Source organism: Belonocnema kinseyi, chromosome 6 (assembly GCF_010883055.1).
Source record: "Belonocnema kinseyi isolate 2016_QV_RU_SX_M_011 chromosome 6, B_treatae_v1, whole genome shotgun sequence".
Lineage (NCBI taxonomy): Eukaryota > Metazoa > Arthropoda > Insecta > Hymenoptera > Cynipidae > Belonocnema > Belonocnema kinseyi.
Window position 1 is genome coordinate 2692891 of NC_046662.1, and position 17551 is coordinate 2710441.

The 17551-nt window shown below is 26.6% G+C and overlaps 1 protein-coding gene across 5 annotated transcripts in view; it reads left to right on the plus strand.

Moving 5' to 3' along the window:
- The window catches only part of LOC117174245 (octopamine receptor beta-3R-like), a 324579-nt gene that overhangs the window by 240589 nt on the left and 66439 nt on the right, over window positions 1–17551 (plus strand). Inside the window, exons 1-3 of one of the 5 annotated variants that reach the window (XM_033363152.1) lie at window positions 3456–3864; window positions 9116–9719; window positions 13118–13289. The exons of 2 other annotated variants lie outside the window; for them this stretch is intronic. In XM_033363152.1, the coding sequence (XP_033219043.1) occupies window positions 9253–9719; window positions 13118–13289 (639 nt within the window). In that variant the 5' untranslated portion in view covers window positions 3456–3864; window positions 9116–9252. Of the gene's footprint in view, window positions 1–3455; window positions 3865–9073; window positions 9720–13117; window positions 13290–17551 lie in introns of those variants that run through there. 2 more of the 5 variants (XM_033363154.1, XM_033363153.1) reach the window with 2 other exon arrangements.

Below are 17551 nucleotides of genomic sequence, written 5' to 3' on the forward strand. Positions count from 1 at the left end.
AAAACAAGACGAATTTTGAACAAATTACATGAATTTTCTACTAAAAACGATTTATTTTTAACTATAAATGGAAAAGTTGAATTTTTATTTTTAAAAATTATCTTTCAGTTAAGAAAAACGAATTTCCAACATCAAACCATCAAATACAAATATTACGGAATTCAACAAATTTACGGAATTCTCAGAATTCTTGGAATTCACAGAATTCTTGGAATTCGTGGAACAATTAATTGAATCCGCCGAATTTAAGAATTCAATGAATTCACGGATTCCACAGAACTCATGGAATTCATGGAATTCAAACATTTCTCGGAATTTAACTTATTCATGAAATTCAAGGAAATCGCGTAATTCATGGAATTCACGAAATTCAAGAAATTAATTAAATTAAATCAGTTAATGAAATTCAATGCAATTACATAATTCACAGAATGTAAGGAATTCATTGACATACAAGAATTTTTTGAATTTCATAAATTCCGTGAATTCCTTGAATTCTGTAAATTTCTTTAACTCCTTCAATTCCATGAATTCGTTTAATTCTTTTAATACCATACATTCTGTGCAGTCCGCGATTTCATTGAATTCCATCAACTCATTGAATTTCATGAATTTGGTGAATTCCATTAATTCCACTTGCTTCAATTCCGTGAATTCCATGAATTCCTTCAGTTCCATCATTTTCGTGAATCCTTTGCGTTCTGTAAATTTCTTGAATTCTCATTGAATTCCTTGATTACGGTAAATTTGTTGCTTTCCGTAAATTCCGTGAATTTCGTGATTTTCATGAATTCCGTGTATTCCGTTAATTATATGATTCAATTCCATGAATTGGTTACAATTTTTTGAATTACATACATTCTGTGCATTCCGTGATTTCATTGAATTCCATTAACTCATCAAATTTCATGAATTTCATGAATTTCGTGAATTCTATGAATTTCACGATTTCCTTGAATTTCATGAATAAGTTGAATTCCGTGAATTACTTGCATTCCGTGAAATTCATGAATTCCACCCTTTCAGTGAATCCTTTGGATTCTATAAAGTTCTTGAATTCCGTGAATGCCTCGATTTCGATAAATTTTTTGGATTATGTTAATTCCGTGATTTTTATGAATTCTGTAAATTCCATGAATTCAATAAGTCTCGTGAATTCTGTGATAACAATAAATTCCTTGAATTCTAAGAATTTCTTGAATTCTATCAACTTCTTGAAATCCTTGAATTCCGTTGATTCTTTGAACTCCTTCGATTCCATGAATTCGTTAAATTTTTTGAATTCCATACATTCTATGCATTCCGTGATTTCATTAAATTCCATTAACTCATTGAATTTCATTAATTTCGTGAATTCCATTAATTCTAAGATTTCCTTGAATTTCATGAATTAGTTCAATTACGTGAATTGCTTGAATTCCATGAATTTCGAGAAATTCATGAATTCCGTGTATTCTTACAATTCCGTAAATTCCATCATTTTCTTAAAACCTGTGGATTCCGTAAAGTTCTTGAATTTCGTCAATGCCCGGATTTCGGTAAATTTTTTAGATTCTGTGAATTCTTTCAATTCCTAAATTCCGTGATTTTCATTAATTCCATGAATTCAATTAGTTCCGATATTTCCATGATTTCCGTGCATTTTATGAATTACTTTAATTTCATGAATAGTGTGAACTCCATAAATTCGATTAATTCTATTAATTCCGTAAATTCAATAAATTCCGCGATTTCCACAAATCAAGCGAATTCTGTTATTACAATAAATTCCCTGAATTCTATGGATTTCTTGAATTCTATGAATTTCTTGAATTCTATCAATTCCTTGAATTCCATAAATTCTGCGAATTCCATGAATTTTATAAATTCCATGAAAACCTCCAATTCCATGAATCCCGGAAATTCCGCGAATTGCTGGAATTCCATGAATTCCGTAGATTTGACGATTGCTATCAATTTCGCGATCTCGGAAAATTCCACAATTTCCGTATATCCGATCAATTTTGTAAGTTCCTTGAATTACGTGAGTTCTGCGGATTCCGTGAATTTTGTGAATTTCATGAATTCCGTAAATTCCTTGAATTTCGTGCATTTCATGAATCCCATAAATTTCGTATATTCCTTCAATTCCATCAATTTTATAAATTCCGCGAATTTCCTAAATTTCGTCAATTCCTTGAATGTCGTGAATTCTGCGAATTCCGAGGCATTAGTGAATTTCAGGAATACCGCAAATTTCCTGAATTCCGTGAATACTATGAATTCCGCGAATTCCGTAGATTTCATAAATTCTTTCGTTTCCATAAATTCCGTACATTTCATCAATTCTTTCGTCTCCATGAATTCCGTGAATTTCATGAATTTCGTGAACTCCGGGAATTCGGTGAATTCCTTAAATTATATTTTTTCCGTGATTCTCTTGTGTACAATTTTGGTCTGACAGACGCTCTAAAATACGTGTATTGGAATGCTGGAAAGTGACTTCACGATTTACAATACTTACAATACACGTATTGTAATTTCGTCATTCCAATATCATATTTCAAATTTTACCTTACGCATGTATTGTAGAAGTCTTGTAGAAGTCTTATAGAATTCCAAACGTTTTTAACAGTGACTTATTGATGGTAATCGCCAATTAGCATAGTTTATACAATTTCGATAGAGAATATTTTAGATATTGTAATAATATTTGAAGGATGAATGATCAATATTTTTTATCAAGATTGTTTTGGTGGTTAGCGAATGAATATTTAATTCTTCTGCAAGAATGCATCTCATCTATTGATTTTTAAAGGGAGTCTCATCATCGAATAAATGCATAGATGGTTATCTGAAATATTTGGCTGGTGAAAACGTTGATGTCTTCAGTATAACATAATACCCCGAAGCACACTGGTCTTAACGCTTATGACCTGCTATTCTTTAGAGATGTCAGGCATAATAATATTTTTTTAAACCCTGTAATTTTTGACTGTTTTCTTAATTAATAGCAGATGATTGTTATTCCAAAAAGTAGCAAGGTTGCAAGGTTCTTCATCCGATGAGTATCCTCAATTTTCAGCAATCTATTATCACTCGATTTTATAATAATTTTTTAAATGTCAGTTTATCCCGTTTTCAAGGGTTCCTAATTGCTTTTGTCTAATTTGTCATCATCAATCTGGACCTTACTTGTCCTAAAATTTACTCTGTGATTGAATTTAAAACAACTATAGATTTTTACTTTGAGAAATTTACAACTATTAGATAGTTTTTAACCTACAATTAAAATAGACAACTTTTTAATAAAACTGAAGGAAGACATTCTTGCAAAACGATAGTCGTAACTCGTGTTATGTTTCTCGGACAAGCTCGAGAATAAAACGTGGAATCGCTAATTTATGAGATTGTGAGTGAATGAAGAATTCATTCGTCGCTTTCAATCGCTACCGCAGTTGATCGCAGGCGCGGAACGATGAAGTGCAGTGTGCATGTCAAGTCTTTATCACGAAAAAAGACTTCCTGTTTCTTTCTGCTGACTCATATGATGAGACATTTACAAAAAATATAATAACAAGTGATTCTGGAATACCAATTTTTCCTGTTCTGCAGTTATTGTGAGTGAAAGTTGTTCCTGTTAGTGAAAATCCGCTTTCAATTTTGAGTAATTAATACCATTTCTGTTGGAAGAAATTGATGCTGTAACAAATGAAGCATTTTCTGGAGGACGCTCTTATGTTTCCCAAAACCCAAAGAAAGAATTTTCAAGATCGAGTGACTCAACTTGAGAACTCTGATTTTTGCCTAACTTTATTGATGGCAACATCTTCTGTAGATGTTCCTTCTATGAACAGAAAAATGTCAAATATCGGCTATCTCTAGGTATTTTCTATTGCTCAGGACAAGCGATTCTAGAATCAAGGTTTTGGAATATTAATCATTTTGAATCGACAATAAGAAATAATTTTTAAAAATTTGTATCTATTAGATAAATCGTAAAATCTGTTAAACCCCGATATTTCTTGAAATTCTTCAATACCCTTGAAAGTCCATTTTGGAATCTCTAGAAATCCGTTATACTATGCACCTTGTTTTTCGAGATTACATGAGGCGGAAATGCAGAAAACATGATAAATCCATTAGAGATGATTCTTGAATAATTACAAAAATCCTGTATCTCAAAAACAGCAGAGATAGAAGGAAAATTCCAATAGGATTATATAAAAAAAAACTTTACAGAAAAAATTGAGTTTTGCTGAAACAAAATTTAACGATAATTGGTTCATATTAACTAATATGAAAATTGAAAGCAATTTTTTCAGTTTTAACACTGATGAAAGTGAAAAGAACTGAAGTTCAACATTATTTTTGAGTTAAAAATAATATTTATTGAATCCTGAAAATGCTGAAGCCATTCATAACTCATTGCTTTCTACAAATTGATTTATCAAGTTCTATTCACTTACTCCACACATATCCACTTGTCGCCAAAACTTTGCAACATTTATAGCTTAAATTTGAAGATTTGCTTTTTCTTCTTTTTGTGAATCGAAGAAGCTGTCCATGAACAAGGTTACCAATTTAAAGGGAGGGTGAGAGGGTGGTCCGCGGAAATAAGTTTACGAACTTAAATAACATTTAGTATGTTTGCTAGTGATAAATTTGAAGAAAGTTAGCGAATTTTCCAAAAGATAGCCCTCCAAACTTAAAGTTTATACTGATCCTTTAAACTTAAGTAGAAATCCTAGGTAGAGTTGACACACAAACTTACACACCCTCACACAGACTTGGATTGAAGGAATTCACGGATTTCACCGAATTAAAGGAATTCACAGAATTAAATCAATTCATAGAATCGAATTCAAGGGATTCGTGGAATTCATGGCATTCACAAAATTCAAGGGGTCAGTGGAATGAGGCAATTTACGAAATCTATGGAATTCAAGAAACTCACGAAGTTAATAGAATTCACGAAATTAATGAAATTCAACGAATTTACGGAATTCATGAGATTCGAGGAATTCACGAAAATCACAGAATTCGCGGAATTCGCAAAACAAATAATGTTCACGAGATTCACGGCATTAATTTATTTCAACAAATTCTAGGAACTCTTCGAATTCGCGAAATTCGCTGAAATCGTAGGATTCATAGAATTTACGTAATTTACGGAATTCATGAAATTCACGGAATTAATGAAATTTACTGAATTTATAAAATTCAAGAAATTCGCAAAATTTTCGGAATTAATGTAATCTTTGAATTGAATTTACGGAACTCATGGGATTCATGGAATTTATGAAATTGACTAACTTCATATTCCGTGAATTCCGTGATTTCATTGAATTCATTAAATCATTGAATTCTATAAATTCCTTGAATTTCGTGAGTCCATGATTTCCTTGAAGTTTCACGAATGAGGTTAATTCCGCGAATTGCTTGAATTTCTTGAATTCCATGCATTTCTTGAATTCCGTCAAATCCACGAATTCGTGAATTTCTTTAAGGCCATGTGATGAGTGGGTCACGTGTCCAGATTCCAAACTTATCGACATTTTTTTTATTTCCCAACTTATATTCACACGTAACGCCACATCGAGTTGAAATTTTAGGATAGTCAACAACAATCACTAAGAATGGTGGGTCTGATCCTAAATTTGTATAATTATGAAAAAAAATTTTTGTTGCAAATAATTTTTTTCATTTTTTTATAATTATTAAAGTTTAGGACCAGACCCAGCTTTCTTATTGCTTCTTATTTATTATCCCAAATTTTCAACTCGATTTTGCGCTTCGTGTGAAAATAAGTTGAGAAATAAAAAAGGTGGCGGTAAGGTAGGAATCTGGCCACGTGACCCATTCGTCACATAGCCTTAATTCCATAAATTCCCTAATTTTCGTGAATTATTTGGATTTCGTGCATTCTTAAATTCTTTACACGCCGTGAATTCAATTAATTTCTTGAGTTTCGTAAATTGCGTGAATTTCGTGAATTCCCTGATTGCCTTGAATTTGAAAAAAAGAATAATTTTGTCTATAAAAAAGTAAATTTGTAACAAATTGGTTGAACTTCTAACCAAAAAGATAAACTTTTTACCAGAAAAGAAAAATCTTTGACAAAATGTAATAAATTTCAACCAGAAAGATAAGTTTTCTACCAAAAAAAAGAACAATTTTTAACGAAAATTATAAATCCTTACCCCAAAAACTGAATTTGTAAAAAAATAGTTAAATTTATAGCGATAACGATAATTTTCCGGCTAAGAAGATTATTTTTCTATCTGAAAGACGAATTTTCAACAAAATAAATACATTTTCAGTCACAGAAATAAATTTTTAACGACAATGATTAATGTTTCACCGAACAAAATGAATTTTCAGCCAAAAAGAAAAATTTTTAACTAAAAAGTTGAATTTCGAACCAAAATGATAAATTATTAATCAAGAAGATTAATTTTTTTTTAAAAATTAACTTTTCACAAAATAAAAAAAACGAATAGGCTAAGAATTTTACCAAATAGTTAATTATTCAACTAAAAAAGAATATATTTTTAACTAAAAATGGAGCATGTTAATTTTTAGTTATAGAAATTATTTTCAACCATTTAAATAAGAATTTTTAACAAGAAAGTTGAATTTTAAAAATGTAAATTTTAAATCAAACATAAAATCATAAAACATTTAGTTAAAAGAATGTTTTGAAACAAATTTTAAATAATTTGATTTACATTTTAAAAAAATAATTGGCAATCAAACTAAGAACAAAAAAAATCAAAAACATTCTTTTTTAACAAAAAAAATGTTTTTTAACGAAGTAGTGAAACTTTCAACTAACACGATTGAATTTCTCCTAAAAAAGATGTATTTGTATCAAAATACCTGAATTTTCAACTAACAAAACTAACTTTTAAACACACAATGTAATAGTTTTTTTCATAATATTTCTATTTTTCATATATTTCATGCAATTTTGATATGTTTATATTTTATGTTATCTTCTTCTTTTATTCTTCAAAATTCTAAATATATTGTAAAATTTTTTTTGAAAATAACGCGCTTTTGATCACTTCTAATTTAATTATTTGGTCGAAAATGCAACAATTTGACAAATAACTCATCTTCCTTTTGTAAAAAATACAATTGCTTGTTTGAAAGTATTCTTCTTTTTTCATTCTTCATTATTTCAGTTGAAAATTCTTATTTTTCCCTAAACACGTAACTACTTTGTTGAAAATTCTTTTTTATTTACTTACTTAAAATCATTTAATTGGTTTAAATTTGAAATAATGTATAAAATATATATTTTCTTGGTTGCAAAATCTAACATTTGCGTGAAAAAGGAAACTATTAGTTTGTTAATTAATTTCTCAGTTCAAAATACAGGTTTTTCTGTAAAAAATTCGATTAAAAATAGAATAATGTTTTTAATAATTTAACTATTTGGTCAAACTTAAATTTTTTGTTAAAAATTATATTTTTGGGTTGCAAATTCAATTGAAAAATTTATCTCTTTGATCGAAAATTTAAATATTTGGTTAACAATTCTTTTTTCAATAATTTACCTCTTTTCTTGTCAAAATTTAACAGTTTGGTTGAATTTCAAACAAAATGCATTAATTGTTAATTAAAATTATAAATATTTAACCAAAGCAATGATTTCCCAACTAAATGCGCGAATTTTCAAGTAAAAAAATCAATTTTTAACAGCAACAAAAAACTATTTTTCAACAAAATAGTTAACCTTTCAACCAAAGAATTTGATATAGAAAAGAATAACTTTATACAAAATAAGGCAAATTTCCTACAATTTACTTGAATATTCAAATAAAAAATCAATTTCCATTAAAAAAAAAATAACTTTGAACAAAATAGTTTATTTCTCATCCAAAGAAATAAGTTTTCAACCAAAAATATAATAATTTAATTTTAAGGAAAATAAAAATTCATTTTTAACCAAATGAAATAAATTTTCTACAAAACACAGGAATTTTCAACTAAATAGTTCAATTTTCAAACAAACATGGAATAGTTAAATTTTTAATTCAAATAATTAGTTTTAAAAAATCATTTTCATCCTAATATTGATGTTTTTATGAAAAAGATATGGGTTATAACTGAAAATTAATTATCAACTCAAAATAACAATTTTAAACAAAATAGTCTAGAAAATAGTTAAACTTTTAACCAAAGAAATTAATTTTGAAGTAAAATGTAGACTCTTCAAGCACAAGAATGAATTTTAAGTAAGCAGTTGAATTTTCCACCCAAAAGACATATTTTTAACAAAATACATGAATTTTTAATTACAAAAAAATCAATTTTCAACTAACAAAAAAACACGGAATTTCAACCAAAGTTGTTGAATTTTCGATTGAAGAAGATTAATTTTTCACCAAAAATGTAAAATATAAATGTTCATTTAAAATAGTTTATTACAAAGAAATGATTATTTTTGAGAAATAATAATTAAATAAGAACCTAAAATTTTTGATGAATTTTCAGTATTTTTTTAATCTCATACATTTTTCCGAAAAATACTAATTTTCGACGAAATTTGTATTTCTTATTTTCATATTTTAGCAATTGTAACGTAATTAAAATATTAACTTATAAATTTTTATTTACTTCTCAAAGCAACATGCAATGTCAATTCCCGGTAAAAAATACTAGAAGAATCGAAAATCGAAGGCAAAAATTGTGTATAACATAACCTAAAATTGTTGCAAATAGGGAATCCTGGGAATCTGAAAACTCTAACATAACCTAAAAAGCAAAAACCTAACACATTCAAAATATTTTAAAACGAATGCTTATCAATGTGTATATATAAGATTTTATATTTTCCTTATAAAAAGAGATTACTTCTGGGTTTAGTTTTTAAATTTCAAATTAATATAAAAGAACGGCTAGTAACGGAAAACTAATCAAGTTTTCAACAACAATGATTGCAACATTTTTTAGACATCATCATACGACTTTTTTAGATAGGAAATTATTTATTGTTTTCGATTCAAAATAAGTATAATTGAAAAAAATTCCATTTAAGAATCGTTTATTTGAGATAGAATAACTCAGATCCATTTATTGTGCTCTAAAACCGGCTATCCCTAATTTCTCAATTTCCTCAATCCAGAGTTTGGATCACATAAATCGCACCAACAAATTCAACATGTCTAGTGGCAACATTTCACACAGCCAAAATTGCTTACAACTTGTAAGCACGTATATATTATGATACAATAAACATTGTTTAAAAAAAAACACCTCAAAATGGAAGCCACTGAACGGACTCACATGAGCATTGCTCGAGAGATCGGTATAAGACTCAACTTTCAGGATGTTCCAAATGTTCGTGGACTCGACAATGAACCAGATTTTAGAACAATTTCCAGAATGGATAACATTCCAAAAAATTTAGAAGAAGAAGAAAACCTTTTTCTCTTAATCGCCAAAGGAATAGTGATAATAAATATCATAGTAACTGCCATTCTTGGTAACGTTTTAGTAATTGCAAGTGTGAGGCGTCACAGAAAATTGCGAGTGACAACCAATCGTTATGTGGTCAGTCTTGCAGCAGCTGATCTACTTGTTGCAATGTGTGCAATGACCTTCAATGCTTCCGTCTTACTTTCTGGAAGATGGATTTTCGGAAGGTTCATGTGCAATATGTGGAACTCTCTGGATGTTTATTTCTCGACAGCATCGATCTTGCATCTTTGCTGTATCAGCGTGGACAGGTAAGGAATAAGCAAACAAAACATGAACATTAAAATTTCCTAAGTTTAAGGTTAAAGAAGCTTAAGCTTTTGTTCAGCGTTGAAATTAGTTAAAAACGTTTTGGAATCTCCTTTTGACCTTTACCAAGGTATAGCATATTTTGAGTTCTGATCATCGTAGTTATTATATCTATCTACCGATCCTATCAAAATTTTTACATAAAACATTATGCTTCTCAGATGATCCATTGACACAATTCAAACTTAATTATGCATTATATAAAACATTGTATGTTTGTATTTGTTCAAAAATTTTTTTTAAAAAACAACACAGTAAATACTATCGGATAAATGTTTTGCAGAGAATTTCCGGATGGTGTTCCATCTTGCTTGCAGTTGGCGTTCCAAACCAAGACTAATTTTTTTTCTAGGTACATGGTACCCTGAATTTAGCGTTAGATTCATACTTTGTTTTTACTGTGAAGAAACATTTTTTAAGTTTTTAAGCCTCCTGTTCATGAAAGGATTTATCCAATCTCAGAAGAAGAATGTTTTACGTACAAATTTATAGCGGTTTGGTACATACAGGTGGATCCAATTCTTATTAGGATGTTCACAACTTAATTTTTTTAAACATTAAAAGAGGCCTAAAGGGGGTGCCGAAACTTCGATTTATTACCAATGATAATAAACTAAGTAGAACGCATGATCGAATAAAATTACTTTTCTCCATTAGAGAAATTTTCCGAAAATCAGAGTAAACCCATTTGAGACCATTACTAAATAATTGGAAAAATACTGTATCAGACCAAGTATCAAGTTAAGCAGTAAATCAGGTTAATTATAAGTTAATCAAGATAGAACAAAAATTGATCATTTTTGTCCAAAATTTCTTTCTCCGCAAATATCATATCCCAAAAGCTGTGCCAGAAGATTATTAAATTAGTAATAAGGCATACCAAAATTTTTATAATAATTAGGTATCGTTGTATCTTTCATTGTTCTTGTAATCTTTTGATGTTTTTGGCTAAAAATTATTTTTGGAACGAAATTTTAAGTCAAAAATTCCTACTAAATTTTCTTCTATCTCTGGTATAAACAGTTAACAACATTATGTAATAAAATAAAACTTTTAAGCAGTAAAACCACATCAAAGCGTGGAACAATGAGTTGTTTTCTTTTGTTACATTTTGCTTTTTTCAACAATTTATACCATAATGAAAGAAAAATTGGTAGTTTTTGTCCAAAATTTGTTTCTTTCTAATATCGTATCCCACAAGCAGTGCCGGAACACTAAATATGGCAATAAAGCATATTGAAATTTCTATATTGATTAGGTGTCTTTTTATGTTTTATTGATAACCTAGTAATGTTTTGATATATTTTAGAAAAAATGATTTTTAAAATAATAAAATTTTAGGGACAAAATACCTACTAAATTTCTTCTATCTCCGGTATAAAGAATTAGCAACATTATGTGATGAAATACAAATTTTAAGCAAGAAAACCACATTAAAACGTGGAATGGCTAGTTTTATTTTGTCACATAATGCCTTTGTCAACTTTTTATACCAAAGATAGAAGAAAAATTGGTTGATTTTATCTAAAATTTCTTTCTTCCAAAACAACATATCCCACAAACTATGTCAAAACATGACTAAATTATTAATAAAGCTTACCAAAATTTCTGTATTGATTAGGTTTTTGTATATTTCATTGCTATTGTAGTAAGGTTCTGATATTTTTTGAAAAAAGTGATTTTTGGAACAATGACATTTTGGGGGGGAAAAGCTACTAAATTTTCTTCTATCTCTGTTATAAACTTTTGACAACATTATGTAATAAAATAAAATTTTAAGCCACAGCATTACTAAATTGGTAATTAAGCTTAGCAAAGTTTCTATATTAATTAGGTATCTTTGTATGTTTCATTGCAAATTTAGATGTTTTGATATTTTTTGCCGAAAGTCATTTTTGGAAAAATGACATTTTTAACAAATAAATACATTTTTTTTAAATTTTAAAAAATTTTTTTTAAGTATGGACAAATTTTAATTTATTAATAAAATAGACAGAATCTAATAATTTCGACATCTTTCAGACAAATGGTAAATTATGATTATGATATTTAAAAATCATGGATTAAAATGATAAATTATGATTAGTCTGAAAGATGTCAAAATTATAAAGTTCTGCTCTGGTATAAAAAGTTTACACCAGCATCATGTAAAAAATAAAATATTTGAATAAGAAAAGCACATCAAAACGTGGAACAATGTGAAGCTCTTTTTTTATTTAATAATGTTGTCAACTGCTTGCAGCAGGAATGGAAGACAAATTTTAGATTTTTTCCGAAATTTCTTTGTTCCAAAATGGCATATCACACCGACTATGTCAGAACATTACTAAATTTGTAGTAAAGAATAGTACAATATATTGGTTAGGTATCGTTGTTTGTATTATTGCCAATCTAGTAATATTCTGATATTTTTTGGTAAAAATGATTTTTGGAACAATGAAATTTTAGATAAAATAATTACCTACCAAGTTTTCTTCTATCTTGTGTATAAACGTATGAAAACAAAATGATGCAAAAAAATAAAACTATTAAGTAAGAAGAGCACATCAAAACGTGAAACAATTTGTAGCTTTTTTTTACATAATGCTTTTGTCAATTCTTTATATCTAACACAGAAGAAAAATTGGTAGGTTTTCTCAAAAATTCTTTCCTTTTAAATATCATAACTGACAAACAGTGCCAAAACATTACTAAATTGTTAATTAACATACGGAAGTTTCTGTATTAATTATGGTTATCTTTGTATGTTTCATTGCCAATCTAGTAATGTTCCGATTTTTTCAGGGAAAAATGATTTTTGAATCAATGGTATTTTGGACAACAAATACCTAATAGTAATAACTTTTCTTCTATATCTGGCACAAATAGTTGAAAAGAACATTATGTATCAAAATAAAATTGTTAAATAAGAAAAGCATATCAAAACGTGGAACAATAGGTAGCTTTCTTTTGTTGCGTACTGTTGTTGTCAACTGCTTACGACAGATATAGAAGGAAAATTTTTAGGCTTTGTCAAACATTGGATTGTTAACAAATATCATTTTTCCCAAGCAATACCAGAGCTTTACTAGATTAACATTAAAACATACAAAGATACTTAGATAATCTAAAAATTGTGGTATACTTCATCACCAATTTAGTAACGCTCTGTTACTCTTTGTTCAAAATGATATTTGGTGACAATAAAATTTTGAACAATGAAATCCCTAACGAGAAATTCAAATAGTATTTGCCTTATATAGTACTTGGTCTTATGCGCGAATTTTAATTTAAATATTTGGAAGGCTATACAAATTTTTTTCCAAACAATTTTATCATGTTTTGTTCGCTTATTCCTTAGGTATTGTGCGATTTTAAGACCACTGGAATATCCAACTATCATGAAAGGATTCACTGTCTCGTGTATGATTTCCAGTGCTTGGGCTCTACCAGCACTCATCAGTTTCTTCCCAATTTTCATGGGATGGTACACTACAAAAAGACATTTAGAATTTCTTGAAGACAATTCACAGGTTTGTTTGTTTTTTTGCTGTTTTATTTTTTGCATTTTTTTATGATACTCAACAGGATGGAAATTAGAATTTAAATTTAAATGAATTATATAGTATTGACTGGTTTTCATTCAAAGGAACACATCCTACACCTAGAATAAAGTCTTTTTTATTTTAAGAAATCGTTTCTTTATCTTTTTGTTTTTATAAAACTATTTGTTTGAAAAATGGATTTCTTAAATTTATAATTCAAAATAAATTAAAAACCTCACTAACCACACCATACTTTCATATGATATTGATACTGTTAAATGAGCGTTATTTCTCTAATATTCAAAACCAATCAATTTCTTTAAATTAAAAAAACTTTTCTTTGATCGTATAGCAGTACACCATTGTTTAAAAATTTTTTTCAATTTAAAGAAACTATTTTCTGGATGTACACACAGTAGGGAAAAAGAGGTTTGCGGATAAATCAATTTTGAGAAAACAATTCTTATCCAATTCAAACGTTTTTTCTTAGTGAAAGCTAATAATATTTTCAATCAATTCCACTGAGCAAATAAAAAATATATTGTCTTATTTGATACCAAAAATAAAAAAATTATATTTATTCAATAATTTGTTATTTTATAAACAACTTTGGCTAATAATTGTCCATCAGCTATGACATCTACGACATCCAATAATTATTGTTAATAATAATTTTTTAAACAAATTGTTATTCTCTTATGTATTATTAAATGAAAATTTTATTTTCTTAGAGTAATTAACATCCAATTATTATTAGCTGCTAGTCCAATATATTGTATACATTTAATTTCGAATTAAATTTTTAAAAATTTTTTGAGTTTTTTATAATATTTTTAACATAAAAATTGACTCTTTTCAAAAAAGACTTGATGGATTTTTTTGTCCTGAAAAATAGTATTTGTTCAAAAAAGGCCTTTTTTCTTTTTATTTGTTTATTATTTGAATATTCTTGGAATAAAGGCAAAACTTATCAGTTAAAAAATACTGTATGAAAGAAGCTTTCAATTACATCTTAAAATTTCTTTTAGGTTTTAAATGTTTTGAAATATTTTAAATATCTTATAATCGATTTTTTCAAGAAAGGTCTTATGGATTGTAGATAGAGCTTTCCAAATATTAGTGTATTGGGACATTCCATGAATATTTTTTAAACAGAAAAATATTCATGAAGCCCTTAAAAAAATTTTAATTTGTATTCTGAAAATATTTCAAGCTGAAAGAAATTTCAAAAATGTATTTGCAAGATCCCTGTATACAGGGTTTTTCGACTAATTATTATTATAGTCTGAAGTCCTACGTAAATTTCAAGAACAGAAGAAAACACATAAGGCTCTTTTTCGAAAAATTGGATTTTTACGTTAAAAATATTTTCAATTCAAAAATTTTCTAAAGTTCTAATTTTAAGGTCCTTGTATGCAGAATTTTTCAACTGATTAGTGCTGTTTGTAATCTGACAAACATTTTTAGACCAAAATAAAAATCATAATGGCCTTTTTGAAAAAACTCGATTTTTGTGTTAAAGACGTTTAAAATGGACAGTTTGATAATAAAAACTACAAAAAATACATTAGGCCGTTTTTGAAAAATTAAATTTTAATTTTAATGAGATTACAAAATTTTGAAAATAAATTTTCGAATTCCTTGTATTTTCTAATATAAAATTATCACATAAATCATCTTTATCAAAAAAATTAAAAATTTTGATTTAAAATCTAAATGTATACGACAATTCATTAATTAATAATTGAATAAAAATTGATAAAAAAAAAAATAAGGCCATTTTTGGGAAATGTAAAATTTTATTTTAAAATTATTTAAAAGTAAAAAGAATTGTGAAAATTCAATTGCGAGGTTATTATTAAAATTTGAAATAATTATAAAAACCTAATTACATGGTCCTTCTATACAGAGTTTTCTAATTGATTATTACTTTTAGCAATCCTGCAAAAATGTTTATACTACCATTTAGTAATATTTAATATTTTATACTTTATGTTTAAAAGTTTATTTAACATATAAATTAATTATTATTGTAAAATTTTTGTAAAATCTAAATCCAAAGTCTATACGATAATTAAATAATTAATAATTAAACTAAAATTTATTTTTAAAAACCATAGGGCCCTTTTTGGAAAATGTAGCTTTTTATTTTAAAAATATTTAAAACTCAAAAGGATTGTGAAAATTCAATTGAAAAGTCCTATACAGGATTTTATAACGGATTAGTGCCTTATCCAATCTTAAAAAATGTGTGAGGCGATTTTTATATTAAAATTATTAAAAACTCGAAATAATTCAAAAAATTTAATTGCACGGTCCTTCTGTACGGAATTTTCTAATTGATTAATACGTTCAGCAGTCCTGCAAAAATTTTAATATTACTATTAATAATTATTTATAAAAATATTTTATATGATGTAATTTAATTTTTAAATATAAAATTATTAGAAATATCAATTAAAAAAAAACTAAAATTTTGTATTTAAAATCTAAATGTAGACAATTAATTAATTAATAAGTGAGTAAAAATGTATAAAAAACCATAAGGCTCTTTTTGGAAAATGTATATTTTTAGTTAAAATTATTTAAAACTCATTAGGACCTTTTTTAAAGTATTCATTTTTATCTTGAAAATTATTCAAACTTAAAGCAATTCTAAAAATTTAATTGCAAGTTCCTTCTATACAGAGTTTTCTAATTGATTAGCATTTTAACAATCTTGCAAAAATGTTTATACTAATATTAATAATTTTTCAGGAAAATAGTTCATGCCATATAATTTAATTTTTAAATATCAAATTATCAGAAATATCAATAAAAAAAGAATTTCTAAGAATAATGAAATACATTTTTATATATTTTAAATGGTATTTCCTTAATTTATGTTTCAAATTTTATTTATCATATAAATTAATTATTATTGTAAAAATTATTTTTTATTTAAATCCTAAGTCTATACGATAACTAGCTAATTAATTAATAATTGAATTAAATTCATGTTGAAAAACCTCAGGGCCCTTTTTGGAAAATGTAGATTTTTATGTTGAAAATAATTAATACTGAAAATAATTGTGAAAATTCAATTGCAAGATTCTTCTATACGGGATTTTCTAACGGATTAGTGCCTTAAGCAATCTTAAAAAATGTGTGAGACCACAAAAAAAGCATAAGACGGTTTTCGCAAAAAGGCGATTGTTGTCTTAAAATTATTAAAAACTTAAAATAATTTAAAAGATTTAATTGCAAGGTCCTTCCATATAGCATTTTCTAATTGATTAGTACGTTCAGCATTCCTGAAAATATTTTGATACTCATATTAGAATTATTCATAAAAATAGTTTATAATAGTTTATGTAATATAATTTAATTTTTAAACATAATATTGTGAAAAATATTATTAATTAAAATTTTTTCAGGAATAATGAAATTTTATTTATTTAAAATATTATTGCCTTAATTTAATTTAAATTATTTATTTCTTATATACATTAATTATGATTGTAAAAATTATTTTTAATTTAAATCCTAAATCTGTACGACAATTATTTAAATAATATTTCACTAAAAATTTATTTAAAAAACCATGGTTTCCTTTTCGAGCAATATGGATTTTTATGTTAAAAATATTTAAAACTCAAAAGAATTGTAAACATTCTAATTTCAAAATCTTTCTACACAGGATTTTCTAACGAATTAGTGCCTTATTTAATGTTACATATTTTTTTAAGAACAAAAACAAGAAAACTCATAAGGCGCTTTTTTTAAATGTCCATTTTTATCTTAAAAATATTTAAAACTCAAAATAATTCTAAAAATTTAATTGCAAGCTACTTGGTCCATCTCCGATTTTCCGAATTATAGTTTAGATCCAGAAAAAATCGATAAAGCCATTTTAAGAAAAATGTAATTTTTATGTTTAAAATATTTAAAGAATTGTATTCTTTAAACGTTAAAAATAAATATTTTCCATTTTTGTTTTTTAATTTTTAAACGAATTTTCCTGACAATATACACTGTGAAATTGATGAAAAATTTGATTAGTATTCTCAAAGTGGAAATTGTTTCAAATAAATACATTATTTTTTCTACAATAAAAATGACTCAATATTTTATAAAATAAAATCACAAGGGATGACAAATTCAAAATAACTATTTAATTAACTAACAAGCTAGCATAAAGTTGTTGCTTGTGTATGTTTTTCTATGTATACACACACTCGTATATATAGTAAAATACATTTCATCAAAAA